Source organism: Anopheles gambiae, chromosome 3, assembly GCF_943734735.2.
Source record: "Anopheles gambiae chromosome 3, idAnoGambNW_F1_1, whole genome shotgun sequence".
In the NCBI taxonomy this organism is placed as follows: Eukaryota; Metazoa; Arthropoda; class Insecta; order Diptera; family Culicidae; genus Anopheles; species Anopheles gambiae.
The window spans coordinates 5,311,854-5,338,407 of record NC_064602.1 but is presented as its reverse complement, the minus strand read 5'-3'; the positions used below and the strand labels follow the sequence as shown (position 1 = coordinate 5,338,407).

General features: G+C 49.0%; 1 protein-coding gene across 1 annotated transcript in view; it reads left to right on the top strand.

Annotated features, from left to right (window-relative positions):
• LOC1277861 (nuclear pore complex protein Nup205) overlaps positions 1-26,439 on the top strand; it is an 84,286-nt gene extending 57,847 nt beyond the window's left edge. The window contains exons 3-7 of the mRNA XM_061658341.1: positions 19,414-19,646; positions 19,782-22,909; positions 22,973-25,724; positions 25,791-25,967; positions 26,031-26,439. Of these exons, the coding sequence (XP_061514325.1) occupies positions 19,637-19,646; positions 19,782-22,909; positions 22,973-25,724; positions 25,791-25,967; positions 26,031-26,233 (6,270 nt within the window). The 5' untranslated portion in view covers positions 19,414-19,636 and the 3' untranslated portion in view covers positions 26,234-26,439. The remainder of the gene's footprint in view (positions 1-19,413; positions 19,647-19,781; positions 22,910-22,972; positions 25,725-25,790; positions 25,968-26,030) is intronic.
• Positions 26,440-26,554: the final 115 nt, after the last annotated feature.

Below are 26,554 nucleotides of genomic sequence, written 5' to 3'. Positions count from 1 at the left end.
ATAATGCGGCTGTATTGGAGGGAAGATAAGAAGCTGATTAGCCATTTACGAGACATTCATCTTGCACTTAGCGCGATACAGCCGTTTGAAATAATATTTTTACTGTCTGCTATCTAATTCCACTCACATAAACATTAGCTGACGTGTCTCCTGGCTCTCTGACACCTTCTATTGGTCGGGGACATTCCAGTTGCCACCCATTGCAATAGCAACCCAGCATCACTACCCTGCCCCTTTTTTCCATTTCAACGCAATCTCTATTAATCAGCGTATAAGCTCGTGATACTTTTGACCAAATTACCTTTTTCCTCGCAAAGGTCAACCCGAGGCTGGCGGCACGATACCGCGATCCTTTCTTTTTGCGAATGTCGCGAAAATAATCCAATATCGCCCACTCAGCCCAGGGCGAGCCGGGGAGAGCCAAAAGCGCTCGGTGCTGATTAGTTTTTATTCCCCTTGGTCTAGGTCGCATACATATATTTTTCAAACTCCCCGTCACCTCACGGGGCCAATGCTTGTGACCGCGTCGGTTCCAGCTCCACACTGGTTTTTCATACTTCTCCCTTGATTGTGCCTATTGTTTGAATGACGTGCTCGTATACACTCGCAAGCGAAACGGCGCTTAGTTAAAACCGAAATTTTGTAACACGCCTCCACCGCAAACTTCTAGCGGCGTGCGCCTGCAAGCATGCAAACTCGTTACGGAGATCGTGTGCGCCTTGCTCACGACATGCTTAACGGTTGTAAAGAAGGTACGGAGCCTCCTTGAGAATAAAAGTAATCACCCAAAGGAGCTCGACTAGCCTGATGAGCTGTGTGGGTCAGTAACGCAGCAGCCCTCCCTAACCAACAGTCACCTCCTCGTAGGAGCTGCTCCAGAGCTGTTTTGCCGCCGTTCGACCTACTAATGTAGGCAATTTCCGGGCCCACATAATAGCCTCACGGTCTTCAATTAAAAATCGATATTTTACCTCATTTGCATTAATTTACGACACTCGCGGGTTTTTTTTTTTTTTTGCAAACACGTAGGCGAAGCGCCGGTTTCGTCTTACGTCGCTTACATTACTTACTTTTGGGGCCCGAGGCGAAGGTCCGAGAAGGGAAGGCTCAGAACGACCGGTACAGCACTGCCAGTGAAAAGAAAGAAGACCCCCAGGCAAACATTGTAAGGAGCAGAAAACACGATTCTGCCACAACAACATCGTAAAAAACATCGTCTCCAGTTGCGTCCTTCACCGATCGCGAAGGAACGAACGGAGGCGACCAACATAACGCTTCACTTTCCCTGTCTGCCCGTCTGCCCTGTCCTGCCCTGCAGCCGCCAGTGCAGTCACCATGATTTATGGGCGCCTGTGGGAAAGTAGTTTTTCATTTGACACGCGATCACGCTCCCTTCGACACTTGCCCGTACCGGACACTCCCATCCGAATCTTGGTGCCACCGTTACCGTACCAGCTTCTGGTGCGCTTTGTTTTATTGCATTGTGCAGATTGGATTATAGCAATAATGCATAACCGCACGACTACTCTACACGTGCTTCGAACAAACACAAAAACGAAACCATTCCACAACAAACACACAACACTTCTCACCCCAAAGCATGAAGTGGATCCTCTGCTTCTGGCCCAACCGGGACACTGGGAATGGTCGAAAATACCAGCACGCAGTGCTCCTCGGGTAAGAAGCGTAATTTATTTGTGCTACCTTCACGGTCCCTGCCGGCAAAAAAAAAACGGCAAGGATGTTGGCTGGCCACCAAGGTCACTGCGCACGCACACGAGGGCCGGCTATCGCACAGCGCACGAGGTACGGGCACGCACTGTGCGCCCCTCGGTTCACGAACACCAACCACAACTAATGGCAGATGATACCTCCGCAGCACGACGCTCACAGACAGACGCACGGCAAAAGCATCACGTCCTCCGCTCAGCAGACGCGCCCGGCCGGACGCACCAAAGTACTGATTTTATTATTAAATTACACCACCGGTTGCGCATCCTCGCCATCTCAGCCGTAACACATTAAATGCTAATAAAGTAATTTATCGGAAAACTATTCCCTTTTGCGCCGACTTGGTCGCGACCAAGTCCCACCGGTGTGAAGGTCGCCCAGCGTCCGTTGCATAACATCCACCATCCCATAACACCACCCAGGCGGGGGGGAGGAAGTTTCGTTGGCCCTTCAGGTGGTGGCCACGAGCGCATGCTTTCACGATCAGTGCCAGTTCGGTTTGGTGCTGTGGATTATCCTCTTATGGAGAGGATATTCTGCAGCGCTACATTTTTACGAGCCCTTTCCTAGATATTCTCGCAGCTACAACGGGGCTGTTTTGCGCCGTACAAACGATTCATCGATACAGCAAGATGCATAATTGATTATTTATGGCTACACTTGCCTGACAAGTACAGTGACACGTTCGACTGACATGTCTGAATGCGTCCTTTTTTTTTTGGTTTTTCTTGCTACAAACAGTTATTTGAGTTACACACCTCATCGTATTGAAAGCAAAACCTTTCCCTTTCCCACACACTCGAATAGGTCACGGTGGGGTGGGGTGCATACATCGTGGGCTTAAAGCGCACAGGCGCAGCACATTAAATAATTTTTAACGGCACAGCAAAGCAAGCTCAGCCGAAAGGTAGTTTTGAAATTTATTTTAATACACTTAATCTGGCTCTCCATCTCGAAAACTTGCGTTGTAGTGGCTTTTATGTCTTATGAACTTTTGCGTGACACTTATTTTACGACTATTACTTCACTAGTGACAAATTTTTGCTATCTCAATCATTGGACAAACTACGGTTTAGCGAAAGAAATTTATCTGACTGTGCAGTGAGACTTAAGTCGCTTTACTTTTCTCCGCGAAGCAGCAAAAAAGCAACACCTTACTTTATTAGGCACTGCGGCTCGCGCCGTCCGTACCACCCAGGCGCTGAGGAGACCCGAAGATCGACCGATCGACTGACTGACCGACTGCGGTGGACGTGGCAAAATTATGAAATTGCATCATATCCATAAAATAACTCACTTAACACCCAAGCCGGCAGAGCGGACGATGAAGAAAAAGAACACGCCACGCACGCAGCTCGGCATCCTTGCATCAGCGTCGGAGTCATTCTCGGTGCTTGGTTCATTAAAAAAAAAGCGAACACACACACACACGGTGTATTAAAATTTATAATCTGCGAACAGGACAAGCGCACGTTTTGCGTCCCACGAGGGCAGAGATAGGAAGTGGCCCCACGGGAGCGGAAGAAATCCAATCCAGGCAGGTTCGTCGCTTGGTGGGTGGTAGGCAAACGGGGCGTCCCCAGGGGTAAGGACACGATGACATCGCGAAACGATGCGTGAAATAATAATTGATGAGCCGGTACACGGATCGTACCGGGAGTAGAGGCGCACGCGCGCACACGATCGAGAATCTTACGTGAGCGCTGCGGCGAAGGAAACAAATTCCTTCGAGCGAGTGATGGCTGAGTATACAGCCACGATCGCAAGCGATTGATAAAAAGCCGAACCACTACTGATGAAGTCATTCATTCAGAGTGTGCAGGGAATCGATCAGTTCAATGAGTTTGAGGCGCACGAACAATTGAGCTATAATTCAGCAGCTGAGACCTAATTGAAAACTGCAACAGTAACTCACACTTTCGTACAGCTTTCACGAAACTGTTCGAGGGGGAGTGTTCGAGCTCAAGAGCGTTCATTCGCCTCCGCCTGTCCTGCGGTAGACGCCAGTCCTTGTAATCGATAGCTTGTCGCGTGACATTGGAAGATGTGCATCAGTTAATCATCATCAATGCCATCCTCCCCGGCTTTCTTTGTGCAGCGGCAATAAGGTTATGCAGATTACGCTTCCAGCACCGAGCTGGCCGGGACGCTGAGCTGAAAAACGACACTGGTGGTATCGTTCGTCGCAAGATGGATTAGTCGCCCTGCGTAGTGCATGATCGATCGCTCGTAGGGTGTGTGCGTTAGTGAGTTACGGTGATCGCATACCCGTGATCTAAGAGAATGGTCTTTTAGATGCCTAGAATTCTAATATGTCAGCCTGCGCGACATAGGTAATTATTAATTTCAAAGACACACTATTATTGATGCTCACCCAGTGACCTTGATGTCTCTAGCGCGGCACAATACCCACTTCGGCGACATTGTGTTCATTAAAATATTGCTTCGCTGCCGCAATGGAGGAAGCCATTTGTCGAGCACGCGCTGTGGAATAATAAGTATAGTAATCTGCCCCTTCGCGGATTAGCATGTGCAAACTGAATCTCGGTCAAGATCGTAACCTAGAAGTTATATTTATAAAAATGGGGAACGCTCTTCCTTCCCCATCACAATTTAAACGCGCAATCTACATCTGAATTCCAACATCCTTATGCAACACAGAGACAAACACCGTCTTGCCACCGTATTCATATGTTTCCAAATCATCAGTTTAATGATGAAACTCTTCTTAACCGCCGCGCATTAGCACTCCATCTTGCGCTAAAGTTTAATTTTATTTAATGGCTTGTTAATTTGACATCGACGAGCCGTATCGCCGTATAATCTATACCTAACGATACTGCGCGCTGACCAGTACCGTATCCGGTCGTATCTGGCGGCGATGATCACATCCCCACGGTAGCAGATTTTGTAACTCATCTGTGCCTATCATTTGCCAATACACACCAACGATTTGCTGGAGAGTACTCCAGCCCCAACCCACGAGAAGAAAGCACCCGCACCCCGAAAGCTGTGTGTTTTTTGCCTCCCAAAACAAATCCTTCAAACGACACTAATTTGTTTGTTTACCACACTCTGCACTCGCGCGACCTGGACCGTTGTTTTCGGGACACTCAGCTGGTGCAGCTTGACATCAAGTACCTCAGGTGAGTGAGCAGCCGCCGAGAAGATGGGATGCCGAGCCGCTTTCTACGCGCAAAGAAGGTGGGCAACGTAGTAGTACCTTTGTGTATGCGTCTATCGATTGCATCACTTACAAACCCCTCTTGCCAGGCGTGTTTTTAACGAAGCGTTAACATAAAAAGAACCTCCCGCGTCCCTTCCCACACGCACTGCTCGTCATCGGGTCGGTGAGGTTTGCAAAATTATAAGGCACGCGCATTATTCCACCGTGGAGCAAAGGCGTGTGTGCCAACATTAAAAGGTATCTAAATGAACGATAACGACGCAGTGTATGAGGACAGACCGTTGCGTTGCGATCTTCCTAGAAATCAGGGGGTTTTCGCTATCATTCAGACTCGCCTAGCTGCACTTACCTTTTTTTGATTCATCGATTTTAATTGCACCACCAAGACAGAGGCCACCATGGTATAAGGTTTCGCACAGCGCCGTACCCGTACGCAAAATCATGCAACCTGTGACAAAGGATTTAACTGGTGGAAAAGGGGAAGAAATGTGTGGAGAGGATTATCAAAACCATCAAATGTGCATCCTATCAACGTATCAGGCTTCGCCTCATTTCATTATACTAAAGCTCGCTTATGCGCGGCCGAAGCATTCACACACACACACGCACAAGGAAAAAAGGGGCTAAATTAAAAACGATACGTCTTAGCGCATCGAAAGACTTGCGCGATCGGGACGGACACGAACCCGCCTATTCGTGCAGTTTTGCGCTTTGCAAGTTCCCGAGGCCGGGAACCGCGGGTGATGAGCATGAAAGTGAATGATGTCGGACTCGGGTTCGGGAACGGGGGAAGGGGGGGAGGGGAGAGAAAAAGTGTCCTCACATACACAACCGGGCGCTTGATACCGTACCGAAGCGGACGATCGATGAAAAGTTGGTCAAACAGTGCGGGAGTAGCGAACGTCGAGAATTTACATAATCGCTACCGCAAAACGACGCCACCGTGCTCGTCTTCGGCTGGTAGTCCTGGGCTGGCTGTTGGCTGCCCCTTCGGTCACCTAATCTCGGCACGTATGTCTGTCTCGCTTCAGCAGTCACGCGGTGACTCCCATATCGGGCTAGCTTTGCTGAGGGTGTAAACAAACGCTGCCCGGGAGGAGAGATGTACGTGCAACTATTGCCACATGCAGAGGAATAGAAGATTGTACGTTTATCATAATGCGAGATTGGTTCATGAAAAAGAGATAAAATGAAATAATGCATCTTATCGGGACGTGTGATCGGTGGACGCCGATCGTGGACGCCGCTCGTGCGTTTCAATTAGAGCTGAGGCACGTGGCTCCTTATTTTACACCGTACAATTATTGTGTATTTTATGAGCAATTTTTAAACCCATTTCGAAGTTGTTCCATTTGTTATACCGCACCGTTCCCAATTCGTTGCATCCTACCAGTGAGTATGCACCTCCCCCAAAAGCGTTTGTTATGCAATGGTGCGAATATTATTGAGTAATCTTGCATCGCATACCGCGCGGGGGCCATAAGTAAGCTTCTGCTACTTTCTCGAGCAATGGATGCTCCATCTGTTCCTTATCGTTTTTGTTTCTTCATTCTCTCGCCTCCCCTTTCTCCACAACTCATGGTTGGGATCAGGCCACACTCTTGTGCGTCAGCTCTTGCACTCAAAAAAAGGCGAAACTCCACATTAAGGAACAGGCACAAGCGGGAGTATGGAGAAAAATTTGCATTCCTTTCGCCCCTTAACGGGCTAAAGAGAAGGTGAGAAAAAACAGGGTCCTACGCGCTCCTTTCTTTTTGCCTGCCGGAGAGCTTCCTCTTCCACTCGCCAACAGAGAACGCAATCTTCACCTCAGGTGGGTGGAAGCGAGCATTCAATCGTTTCCCCAGTTTCGGTCTATCATCGCGGTACGATCTCTGCTCAATTTTCACGCCCGTTTGCGTCCGTTCGTTCGTCCGTAACAAGGCCGTAGCAAAGCAAAAGTTGCAATAATGCACCAGCTACCACGGCTCGGGTATTGTTTGGGCATATGCACCCTTGGGTTAGTCGTAACGCGATCACAATTATACACCTTTACTTTCTCACTTGGCAATTCGTATCCGGCAACTCGAAGCTCGGCGTGGACCCGGTATCGGTGGACGCGAAAACCCATCTACGAACGTTTTCGTATCGCGTTAATGAGGGTGCACATATACACACACACGAGGAGGCAGCTATCAAATCGTAAATTAAGGAAAATATTACGACCAGTACGGTGGTGAGGCCACGGTGCAGTGGTATGGTGGCTTCTATCGGTGGCAGTCATCTTTTTGTGCCGAAAGCAAACAATGGGAAAGCATAAAAAGGAGTCCGAACGTGTGGAACGTGTAACCGTTTTGAAAAGACTGTAGTGTTTTTTTTTTTTGTTTAAGAACACTTGCTTAAGGGAAACGGTTGGCATTGAGTAGTGCGGAACAAATCGTTAGTAAATAGTGTGTTTTTTCTTAAGCATTTGCTCACTTTAACAAATATATATTATCCATAGAAACCTCTGAAGAAGTAATGTACACCAAATTAAACCTGTCATAAATGCATTTTTTCTACGCTTTAAGTAAATCCAGAGCTTTATTAATAAAAAAACACCCTAACGCTTTACTGCACAAAAACAAAACCCTCTACGCAACTGGTTACGCTTGGAAGCTGCAGCACAGGGGCTGCAGGCTTGCAACGGGCCGCCCTGCTGACGCAAAGGAATCTGCCACCATTTGGAAGCGATATGGAGCAATAGAACGGGTGTAATTTTAATTAAAAGCTCACCCACTACCATTGAGCCAGCGGGCCAAGGTTCAAGTTCAAGCCAGCCAGCTCGGGCAAAGGTTCGGGGAAGGAAAAACAACTCTCGCCCCGGAATGCCATTGTGGGTGGGAATTGTGTGTTTCATCTTTGGTGAAATCCATTCATCGGTTGTGTGTGCGAGAGCATCGGTCGCATGGTCGCTTGCGTCACAACCCGCCCTGGGACGGTTCGGGGACCGGTGTATCATCTTCGTTGCGTGTGCTGTGGCCTTGGCACTCTGTGATGTAGTGTACGCATTGAGTTGGCTGGCAAGGCAGCCCTTGTAACTGGGGCAGTAGGATGAAAGTTCATGAAGAGATGACATCGTTGGATAATTTAGGTTGGATACTTTTACTTTCATTGTATTAAGAACACCGAATGGACTTTGCGTCTTATTTCTTTCTAAGTATAAGTATGACTGGAACATTACAGTCATATCTAATATTTTCATGTTTCGCAACATCCACTAAAACGGGCGTGACATTGATGTAATAACAACCAAACGTATTATCTTATTATTATTATCCCCTTTCACTAAGCCCTAGCAAAGCATCAGCTCAACCCCACAATGCCATGACAGCATGGCACAGCATTAAAATAATAATAGCCCCGCAGACAAAAAACAACGCACCCAGCAACCTAACACTATGCTACATCTTCACTCGATCGTTTAATGTTGTTTTATGCTTTATTGCCCTCCCAAAACGCGTCACTTTAGCGTGCGCTGCGTTCTTCTTCTCACTCTATCAATTCCCAGCACAGCACGGTACAGTTTGGGCCAAAAACCCTTCACCCCGCATGAACACAAGGGCTGCCATGCACTGTGTCAGGTTGCTGTTTCGACAGTATTCGGGAAATGCGCCATCATAGATCATCTACGGACGCTTCTTCACCCGCCTTCGGGTGTGAACACAATGCACACAGCGCTGCCATAACTAGACGAGAGAGTACGAGCCCTCCCAGCGACCCAATGACCCATTGAACCCTTCGGTGGGATGGAGGAGAACTGTCGTGCCTTTTCCCTTTCAGTGCGGTGTTTTTCGGCCCACCCTGAGGACAAGCGTTAAATTACCGGAGCGCCCAATTAGTTAAGCGCAGTTAGTAAACGTTGAGAGATTGTTTTGAGGTGGACGCCCTGCTGATGCTACCGAAGGGCGTCGTCCAAACCGACCTCGATGGCCACCTCCAACAATTGTGAAAGAGCAAGAGAGAAACAGAAAATAGGAGACTTCAACTGAGACTGCTCAGCAAGCAACATAATGCTGCATGCAACCCTTTCCCCATCGTCCACCCCGTCACGTCACCTGTCGATGACTGTTAGGCAGCAAAAGCGTTTCGAATCGAGTCGCCGCCGTCGCCGCTGCCATCGGAATGACAACCGAGCAGTGTGGCCAGTGAGCGCCGGAGCTTCGCCCGCGGCACACATGAATATGTAAATCGGATCGTTTAAAGGATTATTAAAAGCAAATGTGTTTGCGCGCGCGAGCGAATTTCACCATCGCTGATTAAATTTTATGCTCCCTTTTGGCGGTGGAGCGCGCCAACATTCCAATCGCTTTGCCGTCCTCTAAGGCAGATATTTCTATCACTCACTGTCCATTGTTAGTCTGGTGTGCATGTTAGAATAGCGCTATTAATAGCCCGCCGATTAGCATCTCCACACTGAGCAGCATTCCGGATTTAGATCCGTATGTACTAAGAATCAATATCAGGCATCCCCCGGATGTGATAAAACCACGGCTTACATCGAAGGACGAGCTTAAGGATTACTTTATCGTGCGTTTGTGTCGGCTGGCATTTCCATAACAATCCACTCGACGCGACTCGTGAGTGGCAATTTTTCTCGCCCTGATTAACCATTCACAGGCAGCGTGGACACACGGATCGAACACATTAGCTAAACACCCGCCTCGCTCGCTCGTCTCCGGAACGATCCCGACTTTCCTTAAAGCGTTTTAAGTTCGAGACTAACCGAGAGAAGACCAAAAAAAACCTTCCAAAACCGTGCCAAACTAGTACCGAAAGCTTAACGTCATAAAAAAAAACACGACGAATCCGTCCATCCCGCCTGACAGACCTGCCCGATGATGGACGTAATCGTAATCCATCGATAGCGGGAAAATTAACAGCCGCACATCTGCAACGCTTCCATCCGAAACCGTTGGCCAATGATGGTGATAGTGTTGGCAGCGCCCATTCTTCACCGTGTCCAGGCGCCTGTGAGGCGACCCCGCCGTCCGACGTTTGCATAACGGTGAGCGAATTTTCCAGGATTCGACCCCCCAATCGGCCACCCGCATAATGGCTGCTGGCATTCGGGGCGTTCTTCTTTTTTTGTTCGTACCACCCCTCCCAGCATTTGCAGCCTGGCAAAAGGTGATAATGGCGATGGGGGAGCCGGTCGTCGAACATAATGTGTGATAATGGCGAGCATAGTAGCGATGATCGATTGGAGGCTGTTTTTGTTGTTTTGTTTTTATTCGATGTTCCAGCGTGATCGTGATCGGTTTTGGTGTTAACTGGAGGCGATTTGGACGATTGTTTCGATTACCGTGGGTGGGAAGCTTGAAGGAGTAGCAAGCTTTATTGGCCATTATGGACAAAGGTGTCAAAGGTCAGTTCGCTGCCCGGGAGTCATATAATCATAAATTGTACTCGTGCGATGTTGGTCCACGCAACAACAACGCAAATTTAAGCACAGAAACAGATACATCGCCCCAGTTAGCTTAGTTAGCCCATTTAAAAGTCTATCTTTTATGGGTTTAGTAGCATTTGAAAATATAACACCCAATTAAGCACCATCAAAAAGCTTACCCTTCACCCATCGACACGATCGAACCTTCGAATCGATCAACCGCGAAAGCGAATCCTATCGACCAGAAGTAGACCAACCAACCATCACCCAGGAGCACATCCCTTCGAACGATTGCAATACGTCTACGGTTCACTGCTCGATCGATTTACATTTATGTTAACCTCCGCGCCGCAAACAATAACTAACTGGATCGACTTGGCGATTTCGATCGGATTCGAAATAAATTATGCGATAACTGCGCGCCGGACAAAGCGTCGATAATGATCGGTATCGCCCATTAATCTAATTTCTTTTTTATGTAAATATTTTCGTATTTTCGGCTCGAGTCATATAGTGGCGGTCAGAGCGGTGTTGAGGAAATGTTCAGAAGATAAGGCAGGAACAGCTGAGACATTGCTTTCCTTGAGCGGGTAGTGCCGGTTGCAGTGCCGACGGAAAGGCTGGATCGACTCGTTCTCTCGACCTTGACACAAATTTCGGCTTCTTTTTTTTTTTGTTAAATGATTCACTTTTAACTGGCGACAGACAAAGCACAAAAAAAAGGAAATTTGCGTTTGAAATATTGTCTGTTGAAATCTAATAATCACAAGTCCGGCGTATGGGGTAGTTTATTGTTAATTAATCGATCATTAATAATTCTATTATTGTTACCCCTTGCTCCATAGTCACTGGTTTTAAATGGTCAGGTTTCAAAAGGGCTCAAAGCTCCCGGTCGATGAACATTCCATAAAACACCAGGCGCCACCGTGTGCCTGTTGGTTGTTGCCACCGTACAGGGCCTTAGCACCGTTCGCACGCCCTTATTTGTACGCCCAGGCCGAGTGTCAAACACCTCGGCGCGCTAGATTTTGGGGATGAAAAATGATCACCAACGGGCAGTTCAAAGCGTACCTCCGAAAAATTCCAAATCTGCATTCAAAAGTATCGAACACACTTTTGGGGCCCTTTTTCACTCAGACTCCCCAGTGCCCTGGTATTCGATTCGATTCGGCAGCGCGCAACGTACATTCCATAAGGGTTCGGTTCCGATTTTTTTTTCTCCCGCTGCTTAAAGGATGAATCCAGTCTTCGGTTCGGTTCATAATTAATGACACCAAACGAATGGCAGCCTGAAGGTCACGTTTAGTAACATCATAGACATTTTGTTTTCTGCGCAGAGGGCGGGGATGGAGGAAGGTTTGTACACATTTCTCAACACCTCCATTCCTTGCCCCGTTCCCACGTGTGGTCGATGCCAAAAGGGAGTTCAAAATCAATCACCTTCAAACGTAAAAAGAAACAAGAAAGTCGGAGGAACCGGCTAGCGGCGCCAAGCTTTTAGGGACAGGTTTGTTGCTGCAGATGAGCCCGGTCCCGGTACCTTTGACACCGGTCGGCTTAGGTTGAAAAAAACGAGACCGATGCCGAAATTAACCGCCACCAAACCACCGGCCCCAAAGCTAACAAATCCGCCCAACACATGCCGTTGTACACATGTGCACGATTGCGCTGCGACCATTAATTATGCTTTCGCTCTCTCTCGCTCGACGACAAGTAATTTATGCTCCATCCTGCTACAGCGACTCATCTTCGGGATTCCCTCCCAAAGACGGATTCCTCTGCCCACCCCTCCGACAGTCCCGTGCCAAACGGTTGTGGGCCAAAAAGCGGGAGGATTTAATGTTGCGCCCGGCGACGCTTGCGTAAACACGCGTGCGTTGAATTGGTGCGTGATCGGACGATGATCGTCTCCAGCGCCGACCTCGCTCGCCTTTCCTGCTCCTCCTTTCCCCGTGGCTTTTACTCCTTCTTCTTCTTTCTCTTTATTTATGATGTGCGACCAAAGCGAATGCAACGATGCTCCCGAGTAACTTGTTCCTGCTCGCTTGGCCACTTGTTACCACATTTGGGCTTTGACACGAAATGGGGGATGGTGGAAGGAGGAAAATCAACACGCCACGACCGCGGCTTCGTTTGCATCGGGAACGGCGCACACACACACAACTTCGAGTTAGAGGATGCATCTTTATCGGAGGTCGTGTATTGACAAACCGTCCCATTCGACCTGTAGGTGTCGGTTCGACTCTGTCCGTTTTGTGTTGGAATGCATTTCCAATCGCAGTAGCATCGAAGGCAGCATCAAAAATGCATGTCTTGAGCTGTGTTCCACAACGCGGTGTGGTAGCATGGGTGGAATTTTACTACCATTTTTACAAGCGCGTTAATATTGTTGCTCAAATTTATTGCGTTCGATTGAAATCGGGCGAGATCGAACCATTTTCCTTCCCTTTTGTATCCCTTTCGTCACGGTCCTCGATCGATTGTAATGAAGTGAGGGTTTTAGTTAATACTATTTTATGTGCGACAGCAGTCCACTTTTTATGAGCCGGAGGAGGATTAGTGCACTCCTTCCCTCCCAAAAAAAAAAACTAGCGAAACATCAGTAGAGGGCGTTTGAATGGAGTGTCTGTTTTGAATTTAAATTGAAATCGAATGATGTTGTACATTTCGGGTACATAAAAGTCACCTTAAAATGCAATTTAATTGATTTATTTAAATATTTTCTTCTTCTATTTGCAAAGCAATGCATGTTATGCCATCCCAGCGGACCGATCTTCTTTCGCGCGCCTTCGTCTTCGTGTCTACACTCTAGTTTTCGTTTTGGAAAGCTTTCAGCAGCAGCCGCAACATCCTGGAAGCCATTTGACCATGATTTACGATGATTAATGAATCGAGCACCGTTTTTTCGCTAATGTTTCGGCTGCTAACCGTTCGGGGTAATCCTCCCAAATGGGTGGAAAAACAATTTTGCACTCCGCTCTCAAGGTTGGCCACAATTCACGTCCGCAGCTGGGAGGAAATCATTAGCCATCTCTTCGCCATTTATGCACGGTAGCTGCAAGACAGACGCACGGCTGTCACAATACCAGCGAGGGCCGGAAGTATTGAATTGCGCGTTTTGATTTATTTTGGCAAATTTGGTAGGATGGTTCGTCGCCAAAACCCCTATCATAATTTATTATCGGATTGCTTTATCGCTGTCAGCGAAGGTATTGGCGCGGTGAGTCTAATGATAGAAACGTTTAGTGAGGCCAAACAGCTACTTGTTTTTCGATGCTGAAGTTCCTCAATTTTGTTTCTGATTTGAAGGCAGCATTGAAATTCAGACATCTCTACTTTTCAATCAACCCCCAAAATACTTCGGATGTTGCAGAAGGCAACGAACGTCCAATTCCTCATTACATACCCCTGCACCATCAACCATAGCCCCCTGTGCACTGTGGCGCATCAAATTTCCCGATTCCCGACGGATTACAACGTCCGATTGCATGATCGGATCAGTGTGCGCGACAACATGCTGAAATATCGCCCGATCCATAAGTCAGCAGTGCAGTGGGCTAATGGGCGACGCCACCGGAGTCGTAGTCGCACGGAGAACTTTATCCCGCGCAAACAAAACCTGAATACTCCCGAAAAAAAACCTGAATTGTAAGCCGGAGCCGATCGCCATGTGATCATCACGGGGGGGCTGCCTGTATTACGCCTTCGGTTGTTGGGCACACTGTTCGGAATGGAACTAGAGAGAGAGAGAGAATAAGAAAGACTGCGAACAGCCGATCCAACAGATATCCATGGATATTTGCTTACATTTGCGTTGTTGTGTTTTGCAGAAAGTTTGTTTTCGAACGAAACAGACAGAAGATAGATGATAATTCTAAGCTATAAACATATTATTCTTGTAGTTCGTTTCGCGGATGATCTAACGATGAGGAAGCGAAAAGAATGCGTCAATCAACCCCAATTAACATCACGGTATGGGAGTTTTCTAACGCGTCAGTCGGTGTAATAACTCAATTACTCAGCTAACCTTCAATCTCCGTTCTTCTGTCAAACACAATCAACATCCAGTTAGAACGAGTGATAAAGGACCGCCAGAGCTCTCTTTTCCCTTGTGAGACCTCCACAACTCCAACAATGTTTACCCTCTTTGGCTGAACCTCTTCCTCTACTAATAGGCCAAACGGCGGGCGCCTTTACCTACCTGCGTGTCACGGTTGCTGTTCGGGCGTCGAAGATGACACCCGTACGCCCCACACCCGACACGTCCGTGTGGTTTGACAAGCTTGGCCTAATTTGTTTGACCAATCAACAATTATGCAACCACAAATCCTTCACACACACATTTGCCTTCGGTCGGGCGGTCGGGTGTGCCTTCCTTTCCGTTCGCACACGACTTCCCCATCCTGACGCCCGAAAGCCACTGCAAAAGAAAGCCACCCCGAAAACGATCCCCCGGACCAAAAAAAAACACGCCAATCCGTATAACATATTTGCATACATGCATTTAGCGCGAGGTGGTTACATTTTTCACCACCCCATGGATAAAAGATAAAAAGCCTTCTCCCTCTCTCTCTCTCTCTCTTTCTCTTTCGATCCCAACAACCGGCGTGATCGACAACGGCGTCAAAGTGCATTTTGATGGTGATACGCAAAAAAATGCCAACATTAAATTGGTGGCAGAGCAGAGGGGAAAAGAAAGTTGTCCCACATTTAGTTCCAAACACTCAAGCGCGGCCCATGCGGTTGTGTTGCATCCAGTTCTAGCCGGTGTTTTAAATCGGTAAAAGGAAGTATTGCATGGGCAAACAAAAACAGCTATTAACTGGCTAAATACGTTTAATTTCGAATGATATAATTTAATTATCCTAACTTTGCAGTAGGGCGTTTCTCCACCTCTCGATCATTTATGTTCCCGATACGATCGTTTAAGTTGAAGTATCGCAAACAAAACTGCATTCCAAGCACCTTTCGTACGATCGTATCATTTAAAAACTCGTTCAATTTTAGCCTCATTTCACGAAAACGTACGAATTTTATACACTCTCATTTTCATTTTATGACCCATCCACATTTGATTGCTCCCGGTCAGGAAGGCAATCGTGCGAGAGAGAGAGAGAAACCCAACAAAAAAAATTAGTCGCCTGACTTAACTCCACCCTTTTGCGTGCATCGGAAAGCTGCACCCGACGCTTGGTGTATTAAATTTGCCAACTTATCAATTGGCCAATGGATGTCACGCTAATTGCTCGTAAGTGAGTGTGGTCGCTCTCTTTTCTACCCATTTCCGATGGCGTGAACGATCGTCAATCTTTCTCCAACCCGTCCGCAACATGGTGGGCAGATTAATGGGGTTCGTCGTCTGCACTTCGCCTTCGTGCACCAGAAGTGATTCACCAGGACCAAAAGCAGAGCGCAATGCACACACCTGCAGTCCTTTTTCGGTGGGGAAGAGGTCGTTTTTAAAAGTGTGGTCTTTTTATTCCAGACCTTTCAGCGGACACACGATTCAGGCGAGATAAGCCCGCATCGAAGGCATGTGAACGATAAAACCTTTGACATGAAAGGTTTCCTGTTTCGCGCTACAATGTAGGCTGCAAACAGATAGCAGAGAAATTGTCACAACATCCTTTCGTAATCTGCTTAAAGCTACACTACACACACACACAAATAAAAATGTAAAAAGTAGACCTGAATTCCCTCATTCACACCACTGCATGCAGCACATTGGAATTGGAACCAACTGGGTGCACTAACTTGCCAAAAAGCGTTGGAGAATTACTAACAATTTGACAGGTGACACAACAACGGACGTTTGGGAGTGTGCCACCAAATTGTTGAAACAATCACGACAATAACTTATCCCGTGCGAAACTGCCCAGTTTTTCCTCTCCTCCTCTGCGTTACAGCCTGGGAGGAGGGGGTGGCAACATAATTATGACTTCTGCAAACAGCTACAGAATCGCATTAGAGGTGTGACGGTTTTGATCTTCGCCCGGGTGCAGTGCATTGAATTATGCCACTTTTGCAAACAAAAGGGTATACCACACCACACCACGGCAGTTGGATAAATTAGAATTTAAATTCTGTTTGATGAGCGCGTCACGATAAGCCAGGGGGTTTTGCGCATACAATTCGCCAAGTTTAGCGCCGGTACCAGTTTTAGTGCAAACTTCCTTGTGACTGGGACTGCCACAAATATGACAAAACACTGTATTTTGCATTGTCTACAGGCTGCAGGTGTTGGCAGTGGTTGCAATTTATGTGTTTTGTCTAATTTAAAAGCTTATTGCAATGACCGCGGGTGGCTTTGGCCGGGCACGTTTTGGATATACAGCTCTGTCCGCGAGAGTGGAAACGATTCATCACCAACACCAAAAGAGGTCGCACTATCTATCAAATTCTGTCGTTTTATAGCAACATATTTTAAAGACTGCGTCAAGAGTTCAGTTGCCATTACTTGAGGATAGTGTTAATTGCTTAATTTTGTCTACTGTGGTTGAGTGATTGTACCGGAAGATGCTATCAGGAAGTACAAAACTTCAACAAATGTCACATTTAATCATTAATCTATGACGTCGGTCTATGACTTCTCTTTCGTCGGTTGGCCAGTTTTGAAGTGTCTTGAGCTGTCCCAATCTGCAAACTTTTGTGCAATAGGAGTTGGAATGGATTTATCTGAAGAGAAAGAGCTCCATTCCCACGCCAGTTATGAGTGTGTATCTGATCCGCCGGCAGTTCGGTCGACTGCAGTCATGCAACTAACCGGGCAATATTGAGTTGCGTGCCCATTAGAAAAGTGACATTTATAAATATCATTTGAAATTGAACACTAGCGTGCCTTATCGTCGGACATCATCGGCTGCTTCTGCAGTAGGTCCAATGTATCTCTCTCGAGACTACGGAGGTGCTGGTACTACTCGTGCAATGAGGTTTTTGTTAAGGTTCGGTCGTCTCTGTTGGAGCATCCAAACGTACCGGTTGTTATGATGTCCAACTAATGCCTTACGACGGTGATATGCATCAACACATGCAATTGCATTTGCATTCCATTCGAGTGCAGGTGTTTCGGGTGGAATACGGGAATTTGAATGTTATGACATAAGCTAGTGATCGTAATGGGCGCATGTTGGGTTTAACGATAGTGAACTTCACCCAACTCGATTAGAACTTCCCCGGATTGTTCGTTGAGAGCTCTCATTACCTTAAAAGAGCTTTCCACTCGAAAATTGATTAACGATCGCTGATGCACATAGACCTACCCGCGAATAAAAAGGTTTGCGGGTGGGCAGCGCATCGAACCTACCAGATCTATCGCCTAACCTTTGGCTTACGGACTAATCGGAGCGCACGGCGAATAAATTCAGTAGTTCGACGGGAGTCACCTTTCACGAAAGATACCGACCCAATCTTTCGATCGTTCACGACCCTCCCTAGCGATGTTGCGACAAGCGATTTCGTTTCATTCATCTTCACACAGCTCCTTTACCAAAGTGCCAAGGTGCAAAAGTATTCGTAAGACGGTGGTACCAACGATTCACTCCACGCTTGTATTCGGTGCGAATTTTGCCTTTTGACTCTTACCTCAGCCACCAGTCCGAACGACTCCCGGTGGGTAGATTTATCTGCAAACCACCTCAATGACCGTAAATATTCGCCTACCGGTGCAGTAGACCGGGCAAGCCCTCCAGGGGTAGTAGCGTTGAGTTATTGGGATGATTAACCACCCCAACCTCTCTCGAGTGGGGCTTTGGTAAAGCAAGTGGTACCGAAATGTTTGAAATTGAGCTTCAGCCCAAGCAATTGAGGTGTGAAGAAATTGCCAACAACTATCTTCCAGATGACCAGTGCTCTCTAATATGGCGATGCAGCGTCGATCGTTCAGTTTGGTACAATATTGCAATTATGATCACGTTGCATGCCCAATAAATAGCACCAAAAGGCTATCCTGAAAGTAGCCAGGACTTGTAAAGGCTAAAGTTGTATTTTATATTTCACTTTCTAGGCTGCTTTTATATAATGTAAGTTCACACAGCGTTTGAAGCGATGTTATCCTGAAGTAATGTCATTATTCAATTCACAGTTTTCACATGAACCAAATACGCAACAGCGAGAAGCAACGAGTTGTGCAAATATCACCTCCTTCATTTGAAAGATTCATTCTTAATTTGACAGTTTGATGGATAAACATATTTGTGGCCATCATCTATCGATCCAGCCCGCCAGAAAAGGATCGTGATTCAGTGATCATCTCTACCCCTCGGTCATCCTTCCCTGCAGCGCATGTAGCGCTCGTTTGCACAGCCGCAAGATGACCCGAACCACGCGCAACCGATTGCAACGGTCGCAGAAACCGGCGCCCAACCTCGTTCGGGACGCATCTTTCGTTGCGGTGATGGCGCGGTTTTAATTGATTCTCTGACATTATATCCGTGCGATAAGCGATAAATTTTTACATAATCAGCACTTATAAACGATGACTTTTATTGATGAAATCGCGCTGTCGACGTGTGGACGGGACGCGCGCGATGATAGTGTGCAAGCGAGTGCAATGGATTTCATGATGCGCCCCGATGCTGCCGATGCTTATCATCGATCTTATGGAAAGCACTATTTTATGCTACTGTATGCTCTGGCTTTTGCGTGGATGGAATCGAGTGAGTTTAATTGCAAACATTTAAAACTCTTTTATTGTCTTTGGGATTGTGCTGGCCTAGATCTGGGTCAGTAGGGTATAGAAATTAACTTTTACGTGTAGCATGAAGCATATAAAATAGCTTTTTATTTTTTTAATATCAGCTAAAAACTGCATAACGGCCAAACGGAGCACGAGATAGCGTGTTTGTGCAATTTTTCCAATTTGAAAGATAGAATCCTCCTTGAACGTTAAAAACATCGCAAACCTCATCGCGATGTTTTTACAATATTTATGTAGTTTTGGATGATATTTTATTCATTTTGCTTCTTGCATCTCGCATATTTATTAAAATTTATGAAAAATAATCTGCATCATCACAAGTATCCATTTTACTTCTGATTTCAATTGTTCTCTTTCGCATAATTTTCGTTTGCATTCCCTTCGTGACCGTAGCTCCATCCCGTTGTGCCACAGTTTGACAGCACAAACATAGAACAGAGGAAAAAACAAGTAAAAGAATTCGTTTGCCGCCTGTTTGTGTCTCGGCTGCTGCTCGACCGCAAAACGACACTTTTCGCAGTGAAATAAGTTCATAACCGTGTAAAAAACACCCCAAAAGTGCTCTAACGAGTGCGCCGTACAGTTCCGTTTGTGGTTAGCGTGGAGTACAGACACAATGGCCGATGGTAAGTGTGTGTGTTCGCCGGATCACAGCCCCGATCCAGTGCGAACCGGCATTGTGAGGTTAGGTAGCGCGCGGAACAACAAACGCTTTTCGGGCTCACATTCCGTTCGCCGTGGTAATGCTTTCTCTGTTGTAGGCACGCCGGACGATCTGTGGACACCGTACAAATGTCTGCTGAACAACGTCGAAACCTATCTGCTTCCATCGACCGACCAGGCCGACACGACGCACGCCGTCGCGCTGGAAGCGTTGCTCCGCAAGCACAAGCAGAACTTTCTCTCGCTGCTGAAAAACCCGCCCAAGAACGGGAAATGCCGGGAAGCGATCAAACAGGGCATCACCGAGGGCATCACGCTGCCCGAGTTCGGTCACACCATCCTGTCCAAAGAGCTGGTCGACGAGAGCATCATCCTGTCGGACATGTTCGACATGAACGAGTATGTGGCGCTGGAGCTGCTGTGCACCTCGCAGCAGCAAACCATCAACCATCCGGGACTGACGCGCGGGCTGGTCGCGGTGCTGCTGTACTACGACGGGCGCAAGTCGCTCGTGGCCAGCCTGAAGCAGCTGCTCAAATCGCGTGCCGGCGTGTCGTGGTGCACGGACGCGCCGCCGGAAGTGACACAGATCGTGACCAACTACACCGACGGGCTGGTTGCGGACGGTTTGCTTGAGCGCATCATCGATCTGCTGCAGGAGCTGGACATCACCAAGGAGCTCGACATACTGACGACGAACCGTGCGCTGGGGCCGCCGCGCCACCATCGGCAGGTGCTGGATTTGTTCGAGGAAATCCGGCTGCTGCTGGCCCAGTGCATCTACTACTACGCCGCCCAGTCCGGGTTGCCGAGGGGCGTGACGATGAAGCTGGTACAGTTCCTGCGTGGGTACAAGTGCACGGAATCGAGCGGCGGCATCGACGACGTGACGGTCACGCTGCAGATGGGCCTGCTGTACGCGTTGGATTTGAGCGTACTGCAGCGGAGAGAGGACGGCGAGGAGCTGGTCCGCAAGCTGCCCATGATCAAGGACGATCTGTACATCGACTTCCTGATGGACGCCCTGTCGAACAGCTGGGAAAACGATGGTCTGCACGCGCTGACACTGTTCGCGTTTGGGCTGTCCATTGCGACACTTCGACTAGCGCCGCAAACGCTCGTGCAGGATGCTTCGAAAATGATCGACCAGGACGAGCTACTCGTGAACGGAGCGCTGCAGGGGAAGGTGTTCGACTTCCTGTACTACACCTTCCTCGACAGTGAACTCGTCTTCGACACGGAGTTCTTCTACCGCCGGCTGCACACGCTGTTTGCCGACTTTATCGAACTGATGCACTCCAAGGTGACGGAGCTGCGCGGCCGAGCGGACGAAACGGCCCGAACGGTGCAGGTCTACCAGCAGCAGGGCATCGAGCCGCCAGCCAACCTGTGCAGAAACTTCGAAATGCTGCTCCTCTCGGTCGGGAAGTTCTACGCCAACGATCGGTTGCATCTGAACCTCAGCATGGAGTACTGGGGCCCAACCGAGTTCGCCCACGGCCTCCAGGGACACCGGGTGTCATCTCGCTCGGTGTGCCTGTTCAAGTTCATTCGGCTCGCGGGTGAACTGCTGCCACCGACGCTCTTCATTCCCTACCTCAAGATGCTGTCCGGGCTTAGCTGCAACGTGCAGGCCGCCCGGAGCGCGTTCAACCTGCTCAAGCAGGGCAGCGCCTACTCCGGCAGCAGCACCGTCTCGTGGGACCACTTTTTCAACTCGCTCAGCGAGTACTACTTCAACCTGCGCCAGGAGCAGAACCCACAGTCGGAAACGGTGTACCGCAATCGTATGATCTGCAAAAGCATCAGCCCGCAGGAAATTCTCGGCCTGCAGGCTGTGCTGCAGGTGGTGCAAGCGGTCGCCAAACACGACGAGCTGTCTCGCATCGCGCTGTGTGAAAGTGACAAATGGGCGCCACTGAACGTGCTGGTTGGGCTGATCAGCTGTTCCGTGCCCATTCAACTGAAGGCGGAAATCGTGCGCACCCTTGCGTCGCTGGCCGGGAGCTTAGAGAATGCGATCAAGCTGTGGCACAACCTGGAAGACTCGCAGATCGTTAATACGATCCCATCGACGAGCAACTTCAAAACGCGTGGCGTGATTTCCGAGCTGGAAGAGGTTGAAAGTCGCAACGAAACGTTCCCACTCACGCAGGCCATGCTCGATCTGCTCGCCTCGCTCATGAGGACCGCCATTCCGGACGATCTGGGTGAGGGATCACGTGCGCCCGGCATCCATCCGTACCTTTCGTACGTGGTCAACACTGTGCTGCTGCGACTGTTTAGCCGTAACTACAAGGACGGTGCGGAAAAGTGGCAACTGGCACAGAAGTGTCTCCAAATCGTGCACATGTTTGTGAACGGCTTTAACTTTAACCCTGCCAACGCAAATCAGATGAGAGAGCTGAAGGAGGGCCGCACGCCACCGGCCTACCGGATTATGCTGCAGCTCAACACAAAGTCCGATCTGCTGCGCTTCATTCTGCACATTATCGATGAGTCAATCGTGTGCTTTGACTCGTACACACCGTTCCCCGGGAAGAGTTCCCTCGAGGCCGCATCGCTGCTGTGTCTGCAGATCATTGAAAAGGCGCTGAACCTGCAGGAAGATTTCTTCAACATGCATCTCAGCACACCGAGCCCGGTGAATCTGAACGGCATCAACAAGCTGCTGCTGGGGGTGAATCCACGCAGCGGCACGGCCAACCACATGCTGAACATAATGAAGCACATCACGTACAGTACGTGGCTGCCAGGGAATAGCCTGGTGGCGTTGCGTATCCTTTCGATCATCATGACGCTGCCGGACGTGAACCAGCTAATACTCGGACTGGTGACCCAAACCGACGAGCTGAAGAACGAGATACGGCAAGGCTTTGTGGAGTGTTTGGAGGCCGATTTGAACGTATCGGAGGAGGCGGAACCGTTGCCACTGTTGGAACAGCTGAACGATACGGCCTGGGTGATGGGCGTTGGACCGATGGAGGACGAAGCATCGTCCAAGAGCACCAACGAAACGTTCATCACGACAAGCATCAAAGGCGCGGTCATACAGTTGATTCAGGAGTGCTTGCAGCAGCCCGTCGTGCCGAACCTGGCCCACTATCTGCTAGGGTTCGATCTGGGGAAGGATCTGCATCTGACCAGCTTGCAGCAACCGGGCATCATGAACTTCCCGAGCCACTGTTCGAAATCGCTCATCACGCTGCTGGACAAACATTTGGAGGTAAGTCGTTTGTTTTCATTTTTGTCAAAAATCAAAAATAATAATTATATTCCTGTATTTTAGCATTTACGAACCGGAAACGCACTGTCGACGAGCTACAACAAGCTGATGGAGTACGCCTATCGACTGCTGTACCAAATTTGCCGCAACTATCACACCTCGGAAGTGTTTCTGCGCTTTTTGCGCTCATGCAACGATTTCCTTTGCCGGCACACGACGTCATTGCCCTTCCCGGATGCGAAAAATCCGTTCCTGCTGAACCAGATGACCTTCCTGCTGAAAGCGATCGTAATCGAGCTGAAGCTGACCAGTGAGCGCAATCAAGCGACGCAGTTCGAAACGATTTGCAAAATTCTGCTCAAAATCATCAACACTCCAACGGTCGATCCGGTGACGTCTGGGCTGGGCGATTACTACACCAACACGAACATAAGCTTCGCGATCAATGCCACCGCCGACATGTCGACGACAGCAATCGCGGCCACGAAGGAATCGAGCGAAACGGCCAAGCGACTGCTGTGCATTCTGCTCGACTGTGTCGATTTCACCATCAAGCAGCTGGAGGAGCCGCAGTGGAACTACTTCAACGGCACGGTACTGCACGAGCTGCTGCAAAGCTGCGAAATGCCCGTCACGCTCAAAGCTCGCATGCGGCTGATCGATACGCGCAAGCTGCAGGACGTTCTGCGCGACGAGCTCGACTCGATACAATCGATCGCAACTGGTCAGCGAGCGCACATCGTGCAGGAAATTAAGACGATCCTGAAGTACGCGGTGGATCTGAACACGCAGCGCAGCCTGTGCGCTTCGACGATAAAGTTCCTGGAGGCGTGGGGCCAGGTGGCGGAGGTGCTGGTATGCGTTACGCCCACCATGATCATGTCCCTCGACACGAAGCAGATCATCATCACGGAGATACTGCAGATAATGCTGAGCAAGGCGGTGCCGAACCAAATCATCCCCGAGCTGGGCAACATTGCGTCGTCCACCATTTCGCTGCTGATGGTGAATTTGCGCAGCTGCTTCCTGCTCAAATCGGAACAGATGTCACTGCACATGCTGTCCGAGCGGCATCAGAATGGCAGCATGAACGGAACGAGTCTGCTTTCCACCGGTGGCAGGAATGGTTTGAATGGTGAAATGAACAGCACCGCCCACCAGCGGCAGGAGGGCGCGTATGTCTATCTGGAACGTGCGAACGCGCTGAGCTTGAAGTTTATTCTGAAAAACATTCTCGACTGGCTGCTGATCAGCAGCGACGGGTCGCCACAGTTGAAGATGAACCTGTACGTCGCGCTGCTCAACTACATGTACATTATCAAGGGCAATCGGGACAGTCTCGAGCGAAGTGAGAAGCTTGACAGCGATAAGGACGACGGTGGTTCGTTCCTGAACCGAACGATTAGCAACGCGGGCCGCAAACCGTACGGCACGGAGACGGAGGACTACAAGCACCTGAACATGATAATGGACATATTCAACTCGTTCGGGGACAGCTTGATCGACGTGATCTGCCAGGACTGTACGACCGGGCACGATATCTGCAAAATGCTGGCCATGTCCTGTCTCGATATGCTGCTGAGCATGGATGCTTCGATCGATATAGTGGAGTTTATCGCCCGGCACGGCTACCTATCGCACATCATCAACAGTCTGCTGAAGAAGGATGGCGACCTGTGCCACATCCTGCAGACCAATCCGAGCACGTTCCGCGCGCTGTACGTGTACGAGTCGAAGATGGCTCTCTTGACGCGCCTCGCCCGCTGCCAGATCGGTGCGCGAATGCTGCTGGAAGAGCACATCCTTGGAGTGCTCGGAAGCATGAAGGTATACGATCTGCACCCCGATGTGCAGATCCTGAACAGTGGCAGCATACATCAGCAGTCGTACGCTTCGGCCATGGCAGTGGCAGCTGCAGCAGCGTCCGCCTCATTGTCGTCCTCGTTCATCCCGCCGGTGGAAGCACGGTTCCAGCAGATCCTGTTTCCCGCGCTGAACCTTTGCGATGCGATCCTGTCGACGCTGGGCCACGAGAACAACTCTGCACTGAGCCAGATCATTCACTTCTTCCTGTCGCATAGCGATATGATTGAAACAGTGTTGCGGGCGGGCTCGCCGAGCATGAATTTGGGGCTGCTGAAGGAGCTGGCCGGCATCACGAACCTAATCGCCCGGTCGGCGAATCAGGAAATTTACGAACTAACTGACCCGAACGCAAACCAAGCCTTCGGTATGCAGCTGTACCGGATGCAGAAGTTCATGTTGGCGCTGCTGCCCCGCTTCATCGTTTCGGAGCAAACGCTGAAGGAGCTGCACCAAAGCAGCATGATCGTGCAACCGTACGCGAGCGGTGGAATGGGCATTAGTAGCAGCGTAAACTACGGCGGCTCACTGAACAACAACCCGGCGGGAGGGAATGACCATAAGCAACGGTCGCAGCACGTGAAATACTTCCTCGAGGTGGCCGCCAACCTTGCCCTGTACACACGCAACTGCATTTCGAACCACGTGGTCGACCATCGGACGATAAATGTACTGTTTTCGCCACACTACAACGCGGATGGTACGACAGCTGGGGCAGGCGCGGCAACGCCCACCAAAACAATCGGTTCTGGGGCTGGATCGACCGCTTTGCTGCGTCAGGATACGTACCGGTCGGCGACGGAAACATCGTCGTCGGATGTGCCGCACAGCTTGTACGTCGTGATTACGCAGCTCCGGTGTACGGTGGAGTTCTACCATAAGGAGCGAAACGTGCTGGAAAGCCTACAGCAACAGCGCAACTCACTGCCGAGTATCGATTTAGATAAAAATAGTAAGTACAGTTTGGCAAAGGCTCGTGAAGCAAGTTTGAAATAAAGATGGTTTGTTCTCTTTGCAGTTCAATTACAATTTAATCTGCTAACTGAGCGTGTAACGGCGAAGCAGGAAGAACTGCAGCGAAGTGTGTTCATCATCGAGCACTATCTGTACATCCTGTGGGCGCATCTGGACTTTTTCATGCTGCGCGTCCTGCCCGTAAACAATCGCGTCGGAAGCTCTTCCTTTACCGGGCACAGTGAGTATTTGTTGACTCCTCTGAAAACTCGTGTCACTAATCTTTGTCGTCCTATGTTTCCAGACTTCCAATCCGACAAAACAGATTCCAGCTGGCGGGTGTCGAATGAGGACATTATCGCGCTGAAAAAGACGCTCATCGGCGTGTTTAACGAAACGTTCTGCAAGCAGCTGATCGAGATGGAGCAGAAACAATCGGAGAAGGGTTTTGTGGTGTCATTTATTAGACGAATTAAACAATCCATTCAGTTTGTGCCAGTCAAGTGAGAACAGCCGGATAAGCGGGATCGCGTTGCACGCGTGCGGCGAAATTTAACGAACGTACGGGAATCAGTATAGCGAGTAAGCTGACCTTATGGAATGATGTTTTTTTCTTTATTTCCCAACGTAGCTATTGGTACGGATCGAGCGCCACAGTTAGCGAAGGTTTAATTGTACTATAAGTAAATAAAATGTTCAGATAATGAGAGAAAGTTTGCGCTTTTTTTAAAGGAATCAAGAGAAAGTAGCGAAATTTCAACGAATTCAGCGCGCTGTGAAAAGTTAACGGAAATATTGCAAAATCGCTTCAACCGGCTCGCCATGGCC